Source organism: Oncorhynchus clarkii, chromosome 1 (assembly GCF_045791955.1).
Source record: "Oncorhynchus clarkii lewisi isolate Uvic-CL-2024 chromosome 1, UVic_Ocla_1.0, whole genome shotgun sequence".
In the NCBI taxonomy this organism is placed as follows: domain Eukaryota; kingdom Metazoa; phylum Chordata; class Actinopteri; order Salmoniformes; family Salmonidae; genus Oncorhynchus; species Oncorhynchus clarkii.
Genome location: NC_092147.1, coordinates 30,294,504 through 30,314,965, shown reverse-complemented (window position 1 = coordinate 30,314,965; position 20,462 = coordinate 30,294,504). Strand labels below are relative to the sequence as shown.

Sequence of the window (20,462 nt, the reverse complement as noted above, 5' to 3'; positions counted from 1 at the left end):
GCTCAGGTCCTCTGAAAGAGAATTAGAGAGAGCATAGTTAAATTCACACAGGACACCGGATAAGACAGGAGAAGTACTCCAGATATAACAAACTGACCCTAGCCCCCTGACACATAAACTACTGCAGCATAAATACTGGAGGCTGAGACAGCAGGGGTCAGGAGACACTGTGAGCAAGACGAATGTTGTTCAACTTGATTTTCCTTGTAAAGAGTTACATTGCATAGGAAACCGCTTTTTGGTCACTTTCTCTTTTTTGAAACATGATACAGTAACCACTAACTCTTGAAAATCTCAAATGGTGAGACAGACTAGCTACCACCTGGACATACTTCATAAGTGTGTTTGCCTCGCATGCTGTCTATTTAGTCAGGCAATGGCCACATTATTCTGACATATTTTAGAATATAAAAATAATGTGAATGTCAATGCATAATGCAATTGGGTAGGCCTTTTTAAAAGTGGTAATGCATACATTAATGCATACAGTCCCTGAAAATTTGAATTCAGTACTTTGACTTTCCAATGTCTGTATGAACCAGATATAGGTTACTTGCTCAGACGGCAAATGGAAGATAAAATCACCTACTATTGAAATGATGCAGCCTCGTTTGTTTTCCTGTCAGATCTTGACCTAGGACAGTATATTTTTCATTCCGGCAAATAGCTTTCTGTTGGCACTGGCCCAGTGTGCTGCCTGCTGTGTGCGGTAGCACATAGGGTCTATATGTCTACCCCGTTGTAAAGCGGTTAGCATGCTAATGATAGAGTAACCATTTTCTAGTAGACAGAAAGGCAATTTTAAAAGATAACTAACTACAAAGTAGTCTATGCTTACCTGGCAGAATCATGATTATTTGCATCAATCCTGTGGCAATTTGTTTTGAAAACTCCATCACAAGTGCCCTACAGAAACACAGCTAGCCAAACAACTGACTGGCTTGTGCACACCTGAATTGAAGGGTAACTAACTACGCACACAAAAAATGCAACATTTCTCATATTTTTCAAAGACCTCAAATGGTCCCCTGATGTGGTTTGGGCATTGTTGTGGACTTTGAAAAACAACACAATTGGATGTTCTGTTAAAAAGTGAGATTTTTGAGAGCAAAATCCTGTTACTGTGGTATCCTTTTGGTATGAAGTATAATTTTTTCAAAAACTGACCTCTAGAGGATTTTTCAGAAAAGAACACATGGCACTTTAAAAACTGCAATAAATAATTTTGCACTTGTTATTTATTTATTATTATTTAAGTCTGTCTCCTTTCCTGTTACAGTAAATCTATCAACATCAATGTAAAAATGTTAGTGTAGAATCCTGTCTAGTCTTCCCATCCTAGTATGTCCCCTCTGTTTGTTTCACTAGAGCTCTGTGTTGGGCTGAGGGGACAGCCTCTAGTCTTCACAACTGACCCTGTCAGATGACCTATAATAATTTAAAGAAATGTGACTCATTATGTAGCCTACCAGTTTGACTGTTATAAGATTTTGTATTTCGATAGCTACCTTCACAGAGGCTGGGAAATGAACAGTGGGTAGAGTTCTAGCTCCTGAACTCTGAGATTAGGTATCAGATGGACAATGAGGTGGCGTCACCAGACTCTTCCTGTGCCAGTAGCAAGAAATGATTACAAGCCAATTCAATTTGTCTTGGCCCCTCTAGTAATGTCATTGGTAATTTCAGCCCCACCTCTTGTGGTGGATCAGTGGGGCAGGGAGAAGTATTTTACTGAGCTCCTTTTGTCCTCCCTTGTTCTGGGCTGAATAGCGGGCCTCCTACCTGTGTGTGCGGGTGAGATGAGCTCCACTCACTGGGCCTGGCCCAGATAACCATCCCTCTCTGTTTTATAGAGGGGGGGGGGGGGGGGGGGGGTGGGTGCCACTCCTTCACTTGGGCTTAGCTTCCAAAGTGATATTTATTTATTTATTTATTTATTTCTTTCTTTCTTTCTTTCTTTCTTTCTTTCTTTCTTTCTTTCTTTCTTTCTTTCTTTCTTTCTTTCTTTCTTTCTTTCTTTCTTTCTTTCTTTCTTTCTTTCTTTCTTTCTTTCTTTCTTTCTTTCTTTCTTTCTTTCTTTCTTTCTTTCTTTCTTTCTTTCTTTCTTTCTTTCTTTCTTTCTTTCTTTCTTTCTTTCTTTCTTTCTTTCTTTCTTTCTTTCTTTCTTTCTTTCTTTCTTTCTTTCTTTCTTTCTTTCTTTCTTTCTTTCTTTCTTTCTTTCTTTCTTTCTTTCTTTCTTTCTTTCTTTCTTTCTTTCTTTCTTTCTTTCTTTCTTTCTTTCTTTCTTTCTTTCTTTCTTTCTTTCTTTCTTTCTTTCTTTCTTTCTTTCTTTCTTTCTTTCTTTCTTTCTTTCTTTCTTTCTTTCTTTCTTTCTTTCTTTCTTTCTTTCTTTCTTTCTTTCTTTCTTTCTTTCTTTCTTTCTTTCTTTCTTTCTTTCTTTCTTTCTTTCTTTCTTTCTTTCTTTCTTTCTTTCTTTCTTTCTTTCTTTCTTTCTTTCTTTCTTTCTTTCTTTCTTTCTGCCTAAAATGACACCCATCTAACTGCATGTAGCTCAGGACCTGAAGCAAGGATATGCATATTCTTGATACCATTTTAAAGGAAACACGTTGAAGTTTGTGGAAATGTGAAATTAATGTAGGAGAATATAACACATTAGATCTGGTAAAAGATAATATAAACCAAAGAACATGCATTTTCTATTTAAATACATTATCTGCTGAATGCAAGAGAGAGGATTCTAGGTGTAATTTCGATTTTGTCCACAAGATGGCAGTAGTGTGTGTTTAGCTTCATTCTGCTACAGTGAAGAATTACCTCACTACACAATATTTTTCATCAAGTCTGCCAGGAGTTTACCCAAATGTGCCAAATTGGTCAAATTATACATTTTCAAGTATATAACTATAGAGAACATACAAAAATGCTATGGTAACACAAATAATTACACACTCCCAGCAATGTCAGAGACAGCCGTGGGGTCAAACTGTAGAACCCAGTTCCCTACAGTTTGAATGAAAAAATAGATTTTATCAAATGAAACTATGCTACATTTTATCTCTGGGACCCTCAGGATGACAAATCAGAGCAATATTACTGAATGTAAGTACATTATTTACCTTCAGTGGTGAGTGTATCAAATCAGTTGCCGTGATAAGTGTTTAGTTGTTGTGCACTATCCTCAAATATTAGTAGGGTATTTTTTTCTGTAATAGCTATTGTAAATTCGACACTGCAGTTAGATTAACAAGAATTTAAGATTTCTTGCCCATATAAGACATGTCTATGTCCCAGAAAGTTGGCTGTTGTATAAATTGTTTTCTAGTCACATTATCGCATATTGAGCAACAACCGTCGACCAAGTAGTTTCTCACTGTCCTGATATGTTTGCATTTGTTTTATTTAACTAGGCAAGTCAGTTAAGAACAAATTCTTAGTTACAATGATGACCTACCAGGGAACAGTGGGTTAACTGCCTTGTTCAGAACAACAGATTTTTATCTTGTCAGCTCGGGGATTCAATCCAGCACCCTTTCAGTTGCTGGCCCAAAGCTCTAACCACTAGGCTACCTGCCTACCCGATATGTGGATGATGGCTCCACTGAAATCTCCCCCTGTCTGTGTCTGAAAGACATGTCTTTATTTCAGGAGGTGCTGATGATGTTGGACAACTATGTGCGGGACTTTAAAGCTCTGATTGACTGGATCCAGCTGCAGGAGAAGTTGGAGAAAACAGATGCCCAGAACAGGTGATCTATCTATGCCTTGGCTCTCTTCTTTTCTCTCTCTGGCTCGCTCGCTCACTCCCTGAGGGGAACCTCTAAGTGCCATCTCTGCTCCCTGGCTTTGAGTCTCAAACACACTAGATCAATCAATAGGCTTGCCTTGGCTGTAATTCAAGGTGATGCACCCGTTTATTGGCTCCTCTTTAACACAATGACCACAACACCATTTAAATGGGTATAAAAATTCAAGCTTTTAAGTTGCCTCCCAAGTTGTACATTTAAAGTAGGCTGTTAATCGGTCAGTCAACCTGCAACTTTTGTGTATGTTTCTGTGTTCCCATAAGTTGAATTGTTTTTATCTGAGATACAAATCTCCCCCTATGGTACTACAGTATATTACAATTTTATATATATATTTATTTTATTTGTCCTCTCTGAATCCAGACCCACGTCTTTGGCTTGGGAAGTGCGTAAGATGTCCCCAGGTCATCATGTGATGCCCAGCCCCTCATCTGACAGAATTGTCCACTCACCTAGTGCTCGCCGCGCCCTAAACTTTGGGTAAGATTTCTCCAACTCTTTTCTGGTTTGGTTGACAGCCCTAATCTCCACTGTTTCTGATTTGAACTCAAAGTGCTTACCATCATATTCATGTAATGACTGCCAGTCATTATGAACACACACCATTATACGGCAGTCATCAAAATCCCTCCTCACTTTACTCCCCATCAGCACATTCTGGGCAGCAGCATGTCCTCTGTTTCCTCTCAACTATATTCTGTGTAATACAGTCAGCCATCATTACATGTTCACAGTTGGAGTAAAGGGATCAGCAATGCTAATTTGATAGAAAATAGCATTAGAAACTTCTAATTAATAAATCAATGTGCAATATGATGTGCCAACTGGTCTGGGTTGGTAGTGGCTGCTCTGTGATCTGCTGGTAAGGGGATTGATTGCTGATGTTGAGGCATTTGTTTAATGTAATTTGTCAAGTCTCACTAGCCACGCCACAGAAACAGTGGGAGGTATAGATAAAAGTGTGGTTAAAGACTGCTGAAGCATCGGTTCAATATGTGCGGTGCCCTGTAATCGGATGCTCCAGGAAATGGGTATTGATCATTAGGGAGGTTTGTAGACCCTGAGCGTGTAGGGAGGAAAGCCTGGGTCAGACACCAGCCTGGGTGAGGCAGATGGCGCTGCTCACCTTATGGTCACCTCTTATTACTCTTGCTAGAGTAGCCAGTGACGTCACAGCCATTATTTAGAACAGTGGTCACCAACCGGTCGATCTTCAATGGATTCCTAGTCTATTTATTTATCGTTATTTGTTTTGCTCTGTTGGCGGTACAGTAGGTGCACTTGATTCAGAGGCCCTGTGCACCTTAAGCAAAGTGTTGCCATTTTGAACCACTTAATTTGTTTGAGATCTGTGCACATACTGCGCTGGCCAATCGGATAGCTCAAATCACCTTGCCTATGTCTTCCATGACCCCAGCCACAGTTTGATTCTAGCCTACCTTAGATTTCATAACTTTTAAAATCATGACCGGAGAGAGACTGTCAAAGAATATACCAAAGCGCTGCAGTTTTTATGAGTGAGTTTATGTCCAATTTCATTCAGCACTGTCAACACTGTTTTTGTTCAACACTATTACGAAGCATAAAACGTGCAAACAAACCCTACTTCCACTCGTGCTGCAGCTGCAATGAATGAGTACCCAGGTGTATCGATAGCCCTGCATTTTTATTATTAGCATCTTGTCGTGTATTTTAATATTGAGGAATATTTCACTTTCTCTGGTCATAGCAACAACATGAATTTGTGCATGAGGCAGATGCGGTGCTACTTGAATTTCGCCATCAGGTGGAATGACTGTTCCCTTTCTGGTCAGTCTCACCCGAGGAAAGGAAGTAGAGAGCAGGGACTGTGAGAGGCAGACCCTCTGCTGCTTTCTCCCTCCCTCTGCTGAGACTAAAAACTGTAAACTTCAGTGCGTTCAAGACAACTGGGAACACTGGAAGAAAAAAAAACTAGCCCCCTCCGGTGAAAAATCGTTTTAAACGGTCATCCAACTTGGAAACTCTATCTTTCTAGAATGTAACATTAATGTCATGTAAAAAAAAATTAAAAAAAATAATAATGTTAAAAAATACATCTGAGTGGTGGATCGATGCTTGCTTTTTGACTGCGAAAGTGATCTTGACTCAGAAAAGGTTGGTGACCACTGGTTTAAACTGTACTGTTGGACCGGCAGTTGTGTAGAGGAGAAGCTGTCTATTAAAACAAATAATTTATACTGATCTCTGTGGTGAAATGCTTCTGTGTATGTTGACATTGTGCTCATCTGGTTTTGAGTGATTTGTGTTCATCTCTCCAGTGGTCCTCCACCCACACTGGCCGTAGCTCGTCTGTCCCACACGGGCCCCAGCTGGGCTGACCGGGTCAAGTCCTCCCAGTCCCTTCCTGTCCCCAGCGAAGTCAACAACTATCCCGCAGAGAAACCAGGTAAGCACGAAATTTAGAGGGTGCACTATATGATCCTTACATGGTTTTGTGGTCTTTTTATAATCAGTGCATGTAAACCCCTCAGGGTGTGTATCCTCTTATGATTGATGTTTGCGGAGCAACACTTCTAATGAGTGTGTGTGTCATTCACTGTGTCCAGGTAAGAAGGACTCTGAGGGCTGGGAGACAGTACAGCGCGGGCGTCCGGCACGGCCTCGCTCTGCCGCCATCGTAGCGAAGGTCAGCCCGGTGCTGGCCCACATCAGCCCTAAAGATGATATCAACAAGGAGAACCAGCAGCCCCCTGGCAGGCCCTGCCCCCTGGACAAAGACGAGGGTCAGTGTGAACAACCAATCCCTGAGGAGCCCGACCCCCTGGTGGAGATGACAGGAGACTTAGAGAAGGGTCACATGATGGAGGTAGGGATGGGGGTTAAAATAATTTTACTATTCGAATAGTGGCATGTATTTTTGTCGGATAACATGTTTTTTTTTCATGTACGTAGCTACGTTTTTAAAACTGAGCACTGCTGCGTGAGGGAGAGAGGCTGGCACACTTTCAGACCCTTCTTCTCTAATGCTGCAGCTTCGAAGGGCTGTGTGTGTAGCGAGGAGACTGAGTGAGAGCGACAGAGATGCCAAGGAAACTCGGTTACAGCCAAGACTAGCTAACTTGTAGCAGCCACAATGTTATTTATCATCCTGTAAAACAGTGCCTGTCTTGACTGTAGTAGCATAGAGAAGCTAGCTAGGCTAATTGAGGCCACAAGCTGTGCTTTCTCCCCAACCCCATTCAGATAAAACAACAGCCTACCCGTTGGTTGCTCGTTGTATCCTACTCCTTCAGCTGTTATTTACAAAAATACATAGGTGCACGATATCTAAGGAAGTCTCGGTTTTGCTTGCCTGAGGTATTTCATGATAAGCTGTAGAACACACTATCTACCTAGAGAGTTTTCATCTGTATTTTTCGTAGCTGTCTACATACCACCACAGACTGATGCTGGCAATAAGACCGCACTGAATGAGCTGTATTTCGCCGTAAGCAAACAGGAAAACCGCTCACCCAGAGGTGGTGCTCCTAGTAGCCGGGGACTTTAATGCAGGGAAACTTAAATCCGTCTTAACAAATTTCTATCAGCATGTTAAATGTGCAACCAGAGGCGAAAAAAAACTCTGGACCACTTTTACTCCACACACAGAGATGCGTACAGAGCTCACCATCTATTTAGCAAATCTGACCATAATTCTATCCTTCTGATTGTTGCTTACAAGCAAAAATGTAAAGCAGGATGCACCAGTGATTCGATCAATAAAAAAGTGGTCAGATGATGCAGATGCTAAGCTACAGGACTGTTTTGTTAGCACAGACCTGGAATATGTTCCGGGATTCCTCTGATTGCATTGAGGAGTACACCACATCAGTCATTGGCTTCATCAATAAGTGCATTGACAATGTCGTCCCCACTGTGACCGTACGTAATACCCCAACCAGAAGCTATGGATTACAGGCAACATTCGCACTGAGGGCAGAGCTGCTGCTTTCAAGGAGCGGGACTCTAACCCCAGTTGCAGAGGCAGGTGTTTATAAGAAATCCTGCTATGCCTTCCGACGAACCATCAAACAGGCAAAGCGTCAATACAGGACTCGAATCGTACTACAACGGCGCTGATGCTTGTCGGATGTGGCAGGGCTTGCAATCCATTACAGACTACAAAGGGAAGCACAGTCGAAGTCTGCCCAGTGACACGAGCTAAACTACTTCTACGCTCGCTTTGAGGCAAATAACACTGAAACATGCATGAGAGCACTAGCTGTTCTGGAAGACTATGTGATCACACTCTCCACAGCCAATATGAGTAAGACCTTTAACATGGTCAACATTCACGAGGCTGCAGGGCCGGATGGATTACCAGGATGTGTACTGCATGCATGCGCTGACCAACTGGCAAGTGTCTTCATTGACATTTTTCAACATCTCCCTGTCCGAATCTGTAATACCAACATGTTTTAAGCAGACCACCACAGTCCCTGTGCCCAAGAGCACTAAGGTAACCTGCCAAAATGACTACCGACCCATTGCACTCACGTCTGTAGCCATGAAATGCTTTGGAATGCTGGTCATGGCTCACCACAACACCATTGTCCCAGAAAACCCTAGACCCACTCCAATTTCCATACAGATCCACAGATGATGCATTCTCTAGTGAACTCCACACTGCCCTTTCCCACCTGGGCAAAAGGAAGAATGCTATTCAAAATGCTGTGAGAATGCTATTCATTGACTACAGCTCAGCGTTCAACACCATAGTGCCCTCAAAGCTCATCACTAAGCTAAGGACCCTGGGACTAAACACCTCCCTCTGCAACTGGATCCTGGACTTCCTGACGGGCTGCCCCCAGGTGGTAAGGGTAGGTAACAACACATCCGCCACGCTATTCCTCAACACGGGCCCCTCAGGTGCGTGTTCAGTCCCCTCCTGTACTCCCTGGTCACTCATGGATGCATGGCCAAGCACGACTCCAACACCATCATTAAGTTTGCAGATGACACAACAGTGGTAGCCGACAACGATGAGAAAGCCTATAGGGAGGAGGTCAGAGACCTGGCCGTGTGGTGCCAGACAACCTCTCCCTCAATGTGATCAAGACAAAGGAGATGATTGTGGACTACAGGAAAAAGAGGACTGAGCACGCCACCATTCTCATCGACGGGGCTGTAGTGGAGCAGGTTGAGAGCTTCAAGGTCCTTGGTGTCCACATCACCAACAAACTAACATAGTCGAAGCACACCAAGATAGTCGTGAACAGGGCACAACAGAATTGTCAGACTCCAGCCTCATAGACTGTTTTCTCTGCTACTGCACTGCAAGCAGTACTGGAGCGCCAAGTCTAGGTCCAAGAGGCTTCTAAACAGATTCTACCCCCAAGCCATAAGACTCCTGAACATCTAATAAAATGGCCACCCAGACTATTTGCATTGCACCCCCCCCTCTTTTACACCGTTGCTACTCTCTGTTGTTATCATCTATGGATAGTCACGTTAATTACTCTTCCTACATGTACATATTACCTCAACTAACCGGTGCCGCTGCACATTGACTCTGTACCGGTACCCCCTTGTATATAGTCTCGCTATTGTTATTTTAGTGCTGCTCTTTAATTACTTGTTACTTTTATTTCTTATTCATATTTTTTTTTTACTGCATTGTTGGCTAGGGGCTCATAAGTAAGCATTTCACTGTAAGGTCTACATGTTGTATTCGGCACATGTGACTAATAAAATTGCATTTGATTCTCATTTCGCTAACTTTTAATTCTGTAATTGTATTCCATCTTGTAATCTCACTCCACTTGCTACACATTTAGCCTTTTTGCCACTTTGATTGGCCAACATAAGCTACACACGTGATGGCTAGCGGCCTTTTTATGGGGAGCACTGTGCATCCAAATTCTATTGAAGAGTTTGTTTTATTAAATGAATCATTTGAAATGTCATGGTATGTCCTTGTCTAAGAATGTCACATTGATATTTCAATTTAATTTAGAAAAAGCCTTTTCAGTCAAATCAGGTAAAGAAAAATGTATTTGCAAAAATGAATACTCACACAAGTATTCTAATACTAACGTCTGTTCGGATATTCAAATAACCATGCACATCCCTAGTACTGAGCCCTGAAGTCACTCACCCTCCCAGCAGTCCCCAGATATCAATTATTCAGGACGACAGGAGACGTGGAGCAGAGTAACACAAGACCGTTTTATCACTTACATTGTTTTGGTTTTGGGCTCCACATTATTCATAGACAACCTTTCCAGACAGGGCATATCAGTTTTAACACAATTGCTCGTACACTGACACTTCAGAAGCAGAAATATGCTATTTTCCCTCTCATTAAATAAATACTCATTGCCTCGGAACACACTGGGTATGGGTGTATTCTAGGCATTGCTTATTTGAAATACACATTTCATGTATTTCCACATTGTGTTTATTTGATGTTTTGATGAGAATTGAATGGTTAGGGCATGTTATTGCCAACCTCCTTGCATGATGTGTGTTTTCAGCTGTGTTAATCGTTTTGTTTCTGTTTTACTGCTCTCATGAAATGCTTGGAATATGCATGTCTTGAATGGTGTGTGTGTGATTGTGTTGGTATAGCCCCCATCAGACAGTGCGCAAGACTCTGGGCAGTGTGTCAACCCACCCTGTGAGGACGCGCCTCCCCCCATACCAGCCCCTACCCTTTACCTTACCCAGGACCCAGACCCTACGATATTCCCAGCCTTATCCCTACCAGTCCCTGCCCTAGCTCTCCCTCCATCCCTAGACTCAGCCCAGACGGATGGGCCCTGTGCTCTGGGGGACAAGGGGACTGCGGGGGGCACGTCACAGGGCATGGCAACATCTGCTCCAGGACCGGCTGAGGCTCCCATGGCAGCGGTGAAACTGGAGAGTGTGCTGGACCCCAAAGAGCTTTCCACTGTGAGTGCTGAGAGATGGAGGAGCAGAGGGAGGGGAGGGCTCAGGGCAGGGGGTCATGGATCCCCCATGGACCTTCAGCGCCTAAACAAAGTCAATCTACAGAGCCTCCAGCCACAATGTGCTAACATGACAGGCGGCACAGCCCCCTCAGAAAAGCCCCATGCCAGGTAGGCAGGACAGTTTGTGTGGGGGTGTTGGTGGTTGGCTGTGAGAGGATGTCCATGGGGCTCTTGTTGTGAGAGCTCAGAAAGCAGTGTCTGTCATGCTTGTTGCTGGTACTCCTGAAGTGGCTGGCCCAGTTGTTATGCTGTGTTGAGGAAGTGGCCACTAATCAAAACGACTGTGCTTTGAGCTGAAATGGTGCGAACCTGTGACAGGGTATCCAGTTCAGGGACAGGTTCAGCCCAAAGGGCCAGGGATCATGGCATGTGTACAATGGCTGTGTCAGGTATTAGTTTGTTTTCTGTCTCCATTGTGCATTAAGTGATCAGCAACCGTCCTGTGTCAGGTTTATTACTGCCTCATTTGGCATCATAAGTAGTCTCTGGAGTTAATTGAGGAGAACCTCCTTCACTAGCAGGGCTACTGTCATAGATACATCCACAGCACCTTAACCTCTTCTGAAGGCCATTCATTATACCTAGAGATGGAGGGCTTCTAAATGGTCTACAGGGAAGTTATCTAAGCTCAGATCAAACACAGGCAGACCTGGTCTTAGTGCTGGGCCAGGCCAGACGCCTCTGTGGGTGGCTCAGATAAGCCGTGCTGTTTAGACTGCACTGCAGGCCCCTAGTTAGAGAGAAACTGCCTCAGTGGTGAGAGAAACCTCTCCCTCATTAAGTTAGACTGGAGCTCTGGCCTCTCTGGACTGGAGTGCTGTTAACTGTCTGTCCTCCCTGATAGTGATTGGACGGCAAGTAGCCTAGAGGTTAAGAGTGTAACTGAAAGGTTGCTGAGTCGAATCCCCGATCCGACAAGGTGAAAAACCTGTCTGTGCTGTTGACCCTAAATGCTCCTCTAAGTCGCTCTAAATAAGAGTGTTTTCAAATTTACTAAAATGTAAATGTAATTTGTGACTAAGGAAAGGCAGTTGGTCAAGTTCATGTTGTAAGTGTAAAGACTAATAGAAATTGAGACATTTTGAGCTCCATCAGGCTGTTTAGACTCATCTAGTAAGTATTTATTCCTACACCATGTCAGTGAATTGGTCCCATGGTTGTGCCTCCTTCCAACATCTCGTCATTCTCACAGGGAACTTGTTCTGCATGACTCCTGAATGCTTCCTCACCTGTGATCTTGTGATTGATCGTGTGGTGTGGTTTGTGCTTTTGGGTTTGATGTTCTTTTCTGTTTTTACATGTTATGATACTAAGGGTCTTGGGAACTTTTCTAAATAGTACCTTTAGAGCTGTAGGAAATTAAGAGTCATTGTTCTTGAATATAAAATTCATGGAATCTTTTAAGTTGATCACACCAAGCCCACCAGTATATACATGTAATAACATATTTCACAATCTTGATAAAAGCAATATACAACATTCCTGCATTTTAGAGAGGTACAGATAGACCCTGACTGCCAGTGGGCTTAGTGAAACCTGAATGAGTAAGAAAGTGCTATATGTGAGCGTGTGTGTGCCGTGTGTCCAGCCCCAGTCCATGGCAGAGGTCCTGGCAAAGAAGGAGGAGCTGGCTGACCGCCTGGAGAAGGCCAACGAGGAGGCTATCGCCAGCGCCATCGCTGAAGAGGAACAGCTGACCAGAGAGATCCAGGCTGAGAACAATGACCTGGAGACTGACAATGAAAGTGACTTCTCTGTAAGACACATACCTCACACACTCTCTCAATTTTCTTTGGTCATATGAAGTGCTTTTGAAGTGGTAGGATCTCTTTCCCCCAGGTCTTGAGTTTTTCTCGCCTTGTAATATCCATATGATTGCCAGTGATCGTGAACTGATTATCTCTCCCCCAGGCCAGCATTGGCAGTGGAGGTGGATTCAACATGGATTGGAGTGACATGCTAGCCGACTATGACGGTAAATCTCTTTTCTGTTTAACTGTAATATATCTATAATGAGATGGGTTGAGTGTTGATGCTCTTGCTAAAGACACAGATGTGGTCAATGTCCAGACTCGCCTCTCTCTGCAGCGCGGGAGCCGTGGCGTCAGAGCACCTCCTGGGGGGACATTGTGGAGGAGGAGCCTTCCAGACCACCTGGCCATGGAATCCACATGCACGAGAAACTGTCCTCCCCATCTCGCAAAAGGTGAGATACACACCCTCATGTGTATCATCTTTCTTTGTCAGAGAAAAGATCTTGGTGCATGTCAAAGTTCGCTCCTATTTTGGGGGAGAGGATAGGATGGCAGGTGTAAGTTGTTTTTTCTGTCTTATTTGGCAGAACCATCGCAGAGTCTAAGAAAAAACATGAAGAGAAGCAGCTGAAGGCCCAGCAGCTCCGGGATAAACTGCGAGATGAGAAGACCCACAAACTGCAGAAGCTCCTGGAGAGGGTGAGTGGCCATACAGAGCCAATGGGAAACACCACAGCCTTGCCCAGCTCAGCCTGGCCACGTGGAGAGCTTCTGTCAGCACACTGCCAAATAGAATCACTAAATAACAGAGGCCAGCTCTCAGTCTCGCTCAGCCCAGCTGACCACAGACACGTCTGGGAGAGACGTAGCCCAAACTCAACAATCTTTCATGACGTTTGTTTTTGTTCTCCAGGCCCTCATGAGATGAGTGTGCCCTTCAATAATCTTGAGTATTAACCACATAAGTACATGAAGTGGTGTATATTCACATGAATCCCTGTGGACATCGTACCAGAGCGGGTAGCAGCAAATGCTTTGAATGCAAGACACCATAATAGTGTCTGCCTTGGTTAGAGAATGTACATGAGTAAAATGAGCTGACCCAGGCTGTCTTTCCCTCACAGGAGAAGGAGGTCAGGAAATGGAAGGAGGAGTTGTTGGACCAGCGGCGGAGGATGATGGAGGAGAAGTTACTCCATGCAGAGTTCAAGCGGGAGCTGCAGCTCCAGGCCATAGTGAAGAAGGCTCAGGAGGAGGAGGCCAAGGTACAGGACTGACCCCTAGGACTCTCCACACCTAGCTACATGTCCAAGAGTTGAAGTATTTTCCTAATTAGATGTTTCTTTTGATAATAATTTTGGACATTGAGAATGTTCTTAAATGCAAAGAAACAGGATCACAGAAAAAAGCAATGGCAAACTAGACTAGAGGCAGACTATTGTTATAATAATCACTTTTGTTTGTAGCTCATTGAGTCAGGCTTGTTGACCAGTCCCTTGTGTCTGTCTGCAGGTGAATGAGATAGCATTCATCAACACTCTGGAAGCTCAGAACAAGAGGCACGATGTGCTGGCCAAGCTGAACGAGTACGAGCAGCGCCTCAACGAGCTGCAGGAGGAGAGAGGCAGGAGACAGGAGGAGAAGCAGGCCAGAGACGAGGCTGTACAGGTAACAGTGGACAGCAGCAGCTCCCCCTCTCCCCCTTAGACGTCTCTGCCTTACCACTACAGTGTACAGTCCCACTGACTGGCTGTGGTCCCTGTCTGTCTCCCCAGGAGCGTAAGCGGGCTCTGGAGGCAGAGCGGCAGGCACGGGTGGAGGAGCTGCTGATGAGGAGGAAGGAGCAGGAGACACGCATCGAGCAGCAGAAGCAGGAGAAAGAGAGGGCCAGGGAAGACGCTGCACGAGAGAGGGCCAGGTCTGTACCCCCTTGCTCAGTTGGAATCAACTATCTGTTTTTGTATTCTTACCTAAGGTGCTTCCATCATCACATGCTAACCAGCCCTTAATCATAACAGCATTTCACCCAACAGACAATGTGCTTTGTCTGAAATAGATATCCCCCCCCACCCTAATCTGAAGGATCTTCTTCTCACTGTTCCAGTCTGTTGTTCTCTCCACAGAGACAGAGAGGAGCGTCTGGCTGCCCTCAGCGCTGCTCAACAGGAGGCCATGGAGGAACTGCAGAAGAAGATCCAGATGAAGGTTAGTGAGGCTGCTGCACAATCTCACTCCTGCCTCAGATATTTCCACAAAGCATCTCTCCCAAAAATGTATAGCACCGTTATATCAACACACTTTGACATCTAATCACTTGCTGATAATGTTGCATAAAATGTTTGAAAGGTCTATCATTTATTTTCATCGAACACAATTAAAGCTAACATAGGCCCTAGATGCCTTTAATTGTCCAACTTATAGGCATGCCCAATTTTAAGCTTTTTTTTTAACAACGTGTTATTGCGTTCCAAGGGGATAACTTGAAATGACTAGATGTAGGTTAATGAAATAATCTAAAGAAAACGATGTGATTATTTATTAGCCTATGTGGTTAAGTGTTTAGATCCTCATAGATCCTCATATAAGTGTTTCATATCATGTGAAATAGGGCTCATGTGGAATCATTTTCATAAGCATGTAAGTCTAGAATATTTGTGGAGTGATAATATAGAAATAGCTAAACATTCTTCAACCACTCCAAAGCAATTTCATGTGGAGCAGGAACCACTGACTACTTTTTCTTTATCAAAACACCTGCTGGTAACTCTTATCTGGTCAGGACACCTTATGTGCTCCTCTAAAGATCTATCGACTAGGTTGGACTCTTATGACCAAAGAGGCTTCACGCATAGCTTTTATTTTGACTTGTAAGTGTGGTAGTAAAATGTCTCTATTCTCAGCACTTAGAACCGATTTTCTACTCTGAGACACTTTGTGGATACGGCTCCTGTCTAAAGTTTACATTTCCTTGTTGTAGACCAGACTAAAGTCCCTCTTAATCTCATGATCTCTTGGTTGTTCTCTTTCCCAGCATGATGAGAGCAGTCGCAGGCACATGGAGCAGATTGAACAGAGGAAGGAGAAGGCAGCAGAACTCAGCAGTGGCAGACATGCCAACACTGACTATGCCCCCAAACTGACACCGTATGAGCGCAAGAAACAGTGCTCCTTGTGCAATGTTGTGGTATGTACACAAAGTCCCAGTTTCAAATGATTCTCCATAGTTTTTTAACAAGATGTCTTTGTATTGTTCTTCGTGTAGATGATGATTGATATTTTGCCCACTTGTCCTTGGCATGTTTCTTGTCACACTAGACAGATGCTGACATGCTGAGTAGAGAAAGTATATACTAAATGGTTAATTGGCTTGATCCACTCTCCAGTGAGAAGTTCACCCTTTACTTCATTAACTTAATTCCTTGCACTAATTTGTGAGACTGATTGGCTTACATGCTTAACCTAAACTGAAGGGGAAAGGAGCAGCAGCAGCTTTGTGGCAGTAGAGCAGCTCTGGCGGTCCCCCTTGGCAGACTGTATGCATATAAATGCTCATGAGAAGGAGATTCAGTGGATTTTGGAAGAGAATGTATTTAAATGAGGATTTAACTGCATTGATTAAACATGATCTCTGGGGTGGAGATTTATGACTGGGCATGACTATGCTTTTCAAGTGACGGGCAACAAATCTATTGGCAGGCACATTTATCTGTGACGGACCAGGCTGGCTCTCACCGCAACAAGGTTGCGACACCTTGGAGCTCCAACTAGCATCAGATAAACAGGAGTGTGTGGGGGGAGGGGGGAATCTTGTTAACATTTCCGATGACCTTGGCTAGCATCTGACACTAGAGATCATCTATAGGCCCGCAGCCAGCACTCTATTTAATGACATTAAACCGAGGCCATCCGTAATGGGCTTTGTTCTAGCCCTTGGTGGGAGGAAACAACACGTCCACATCAACCTAACCTCATGCTGTTTGTGTCAATTCTTCATCTTCACGCCATGCTTTTGTCTGTGTATAGTCCAGCTCAGTTTTTCCCACAGTTTGTGGTTTACTGTACCAGTGTTTTCAGTGTGGTTTTCCAGACATGCCACACTATATATAGTCACTCTGTGTGAGGAGCAAGAACGACCGAAGGGACATTGGTTCATCAGTTGGTTTGAGGATGAGTCATTGACACAAACAAAAAGAGTACAGGGATAACATATTCTGCTTGACTTAGAAAAGGAATAGACCATCCTAGAGCCAATCACATTAATGTTGTTATATAGGCTACATTTGTTCACTGTAAATGTTTGTGTTGAGATGGATCATCCTTAGTGGATCTGTCAGCCCCCGATTTCATATTGCAGTAATTACTATGATCCAGCTGTGCTGTCAGAAAGGAGAATGCCATTAAATACAGCCATGAAGGCATCTTCAGTTTAACAATGCTCTCATATGTGTCTGACACATCACATGCTGTTTGAAGAAACTACGTGGCTACCCTTGTCACCTTCTTAACCATGTCAATTCATTCCACTAAAGGCTTGTTGACTGCAGTTAAGTTCCTTACACCTACTACGAATTAGGACTCACTATTTGGTCCGATGGAGGAGAAAGTCTGTCTGATCTTATTGAAAACCAGTTGTAATGTATAGTGTCAGTCAGTAGTTAGGTTTCCATCCAATTGGTGACAGATTTTCATGCTAATATTCTAAAATCCACATAAAGAAAATATGCACATTTTCCCACCAGTGGTGTCTCCACCAAACGGATTTGTTGTGGATAAAAGTCTGTGCGTGATGACGTAGTGCACACATTAACTTTTTTGATTAAAGTTATGTACCAATTAAAAATCTAAAGTTCAATGTGTTTCCATCGCATTTTCAACTCTACCGATCGTTTTGACACACACTCTGTTGAGTTAAATAGTAAATGTACCTACTCTGGTCTTGACACATGTGCTCTAGTCAACAGCTGGCAGATACAGTGAGGGTAGACTAGTCTACATTATGAGATTATTATGGATAAGAGCAATAATATTTTTTATTTGTCAAACGGCAGACAAGCAGCGATGATCATGTCACCAGAAGAAGAACCTGGATATTTATTGGAAAGGAGCATCAAGCTCATCACCTTGCACTTTCACCACCCTGTGAAGTTCATCATAACTTATTTAATCTGTAGCCTAATAATAGTGGGAAGACCACATACCATTTCATCGCGTGACTCCAAGTTTGCTTCGATATGATGGATATTATATAAATATTTGTGCATAAAGGCATTTCCACCACCATTTTTTTCATAGTACATTTTATCAACACAAAAAGATACCACCATGTCGAACGAACAAACTCTGCATTAATACAATTATAGCAAAATTACCTGTTTCCATCACAGTTGTCGTGATTTTATTTTAGTATGGTATGACTTTACTCACATATAAACTTTGGATGAAAATGTGGTTTGTGATGTAGTAAGTCACTAAACCTTGAGTCCGTGTCGAGTCCCAAATCCCATGTGCTCGAGCCAGAGTCCAAGTTCGAATCACGAGTCGAGTCACGAATGTCTATGGCTGAAGTTCTAGTCCCAGTGCTCGAGTTCTGGTCCAAATGCTCACGGAGTGCGCATGAACTCAAAATCAAAACATTTTCCCAGTCAGATATAGTGTAGCGGCAAGAGAAATTATTTAGTAAATACATTTTTTTTTTTCCTTTCTTTCTGTGCCACCAAATGTTTACATATAGGCTGCTGGTAACATTATCAGTTTGTTAGCTAGCTATCTAATGAGGTTACATGACTGAAGAAAGTGTAGCCTAAACAAGGTGTAGCTGGAAAAAAACTGAACCCTCGCTGCGCATCACGTGCTGCTAATATTCTGATTATCATAGCCTATCCAGTCCCAAGTGCAAATACAAGTCACAAGAAGGTGAGTCCGAGTCACCAATGGTCAAATCCGTGTCGAATTACAAGTCATGGGGACTAAATTTGGACTAGAATCCTGGACTTGAGTACTACAACATTGGTTTAAGTGGCCTCCCATGGGGAGGACCCTGTCGATCCTGTCTGCCTCTGTCTCCATTGTGTCCTCAGCAGTGACTTCTGACCTGTGTGTTTGTAGATCACCACGGAGGTGCACCTGTACAGCCACACCAAGGGCAAGAGGCACCAACAGGCCGTGAGAGACAGCAGCAGCATCCAGGGACGCGAGCTCTCAGACGAGGAAGTGGTGCGTACCCCCACAGTCTTACCTCAAATAGAAAGATACCCCCATCCACCATCCCAACAAAATAATACCACTCAGATATTGTCTGTGATATTAAATCAAGGTTATTTGTCATTTATGACAGGCTCATTATTATTGTTTATGAATCCCGTCATATAGTAGCTCTCTCGCAGGTCTTTGTGAGATTATAAATGGGCCCTGAAATGTAAACAGTTAGAGTTCAGTGACTCAGTAGAGGGGGTGACATCACCCCCATGTCTACAGGCCATTCTGTCACAGAGTGCTTTTCATGGGAAGACTGCTTGTTAAAGGAAGGAGGCTTCTCAGCCTGCTCTGCAATATGAGATTGCCTTTTCAGCATGCTGCTCTTTGTGAGGCTGACAACTGTTGGTGCTATATGCATCACCTTTGGCCCTAGCAGCTCCTTCATTCAAACCTGTTCTCACAGGCTGATCATTAATCCCCCCACCTTCCACTCTAAATCATTTGCTTTCCAACTGCAGCCCGTTTCTCTGTTTGACAGTATGATAAACAAGGCATTTGCAATGAAGGTATGAAAATCTCCAATACAGTACTACGGCCACAGTCAGTATCACACTATCTCTTCAGACTGCCTTTAAACCATGCAGTGTAGGCTATGCTTTACAATAGTAGTGGCTGGTGGGGTTTGAAATGGCCTAGCTAACGGGTCCAAACGATTGCAATGTATGTACTATGGATCAGCAGCATGGTGTTTTCTGTGTAATAAATGCTCTTAGCATTTACTGCTCTATGTTTCTATTATGGGGTATTCAGCCCTGCTTTTGTTCCATGTTTTCATTCAGCATTCAAGGTTAATCAGACAGGAGATGGAGAAATGTCTTGGGATTTTTGTATAGATAGACTACGCTTGCCTTCCTTTATTTTTATGTCCTGTTAATTTTGGTGTGCAGTATTTAATTCATGCAACTGGCAACTATTTTCCAGCTGTTGGTTCCATAACTCTTGCTGGAATGAAAGATTTTTAATTAAAATGAAGATTGTTGGCTGAACTGTACAGGGTTCACTACATAGTTTTTCAGTGAAGGCGGGCGGCAGATGCCCCAAAGCTTTATATTTAGTCATCTTCTCCCGTTTTGAAGGACTCACAAATTAAATTGAGGATACAATGATTATCTACAGGGCTGGATCGATGTGCAGAGATAACGGCTGGGATTGCAATCACTCTCTTTACTTAAACGTATAAGTTGTCATCTGTCCTGTTTTAAGATGATATAGGAAATGTCCAGGACCCCTCGTGTTAGACATGTTGGATTTATTTATTGGCGCAAAAAAACAAGTGAACTCTCCAAGGGACTACTCATCCCTCTCCTGCACCCTCAGCTGGGCCTCTGACGGTGGGGGTGTGGGACTGACCTGGGCCTCCAGAGGGATCGCTAGGCTGTGGTGAACTCAGGCCTCTCTCTGGGTATAAGAGTTGACCTCCTGGAGCCAGCACTAAATTAGGTTCTTGTTGATGATGAATCCCCTCTGGTGGCCAGAGAGCCCTGTTGAGATACACAGAGTGCCGGCTGATGTTACCCTGTCTCTGCCAGGCAATCAGAAAGAAGTGTACAGAGTTGTAAAGTCTTTTCACTCATCGAAGGAGTGAAGTTGTGGTTCAGATTTCCTGAAAGACAAAAATGTAATTGAAAAGAGTTGTTAAGGAACAGCGTGCTAAAGAATTAGGCGCTCAGGGAACG

General features: G+C 43.5%; 1 protein-coding gene across 5 annotated transcripts in view; it reads left to right on the top strand.

The window, feature by feature from the left end:
• LOC139404678 (S phase cyclin A-associated protein in the endoplasmic reticulum-like) overlaps positions 1-20,462 on the top strand; it is a 94,467-nt gene that overhangs the window by 12,335 nt on the left and 61,670 nt on the right. For 2 of the 5 annotated variants that reach the window (XM_071147465.1, XM_071147543.1), the window contains exons 5-18: positions 3,646-3,746; positions 4,167-4,283; positions 6,104-6,231; positions 6,392-6,651; positions 12,366-12,533; positions 12,689-12,752; positions 12,866-12,983; positions 13,119-13,230; positions 13,656-13,796; positions 14,044-14,199; positions 14,307-14,449; positions 14,655-14,736; positions 15,563-15,715; positions 18,637-18,744. In XM_071147465.1, the coding sequence (XP_071003566.1) occupies positions 3,646-3,746; positions 4,167-4,283; positions 6,104-6,231; positions 6,392-6,651; positions 12,366-12,533; positions 12,689-12,752; positions 12,866-12,983; positions 13,119-13,230; positions 13,656-13,796; positions 14,044-14,199; positions 14,307-14,449; positions 14,655-14,736; positions 15,563-15,715; positions 18,637-18,744 (1,851 nt within the window). Of the gene's footprint in view, positions 1-3,645; positions 3,747-4,166; positions 4,284-6,103; positions 6,232-6,391; positions 6,652-10,394; positions 10,719-12,365; positions 12,534-12,688; positions 12,753-12,847; positions 12,984-13,118; positions 13,231-13,655; positions 13,797-14,043; positions 14,200-14,306; positions 14,450-14,654; positions 14,737-15,562; positions 15,716-18,636; positions 18,745-20,462 lie in introns of all 5 variants that reach the window. The other 3 variants (XM_071147359.1, XM_071147325.1, XM_071147396.1) reach the window with 3 other exon arrangements.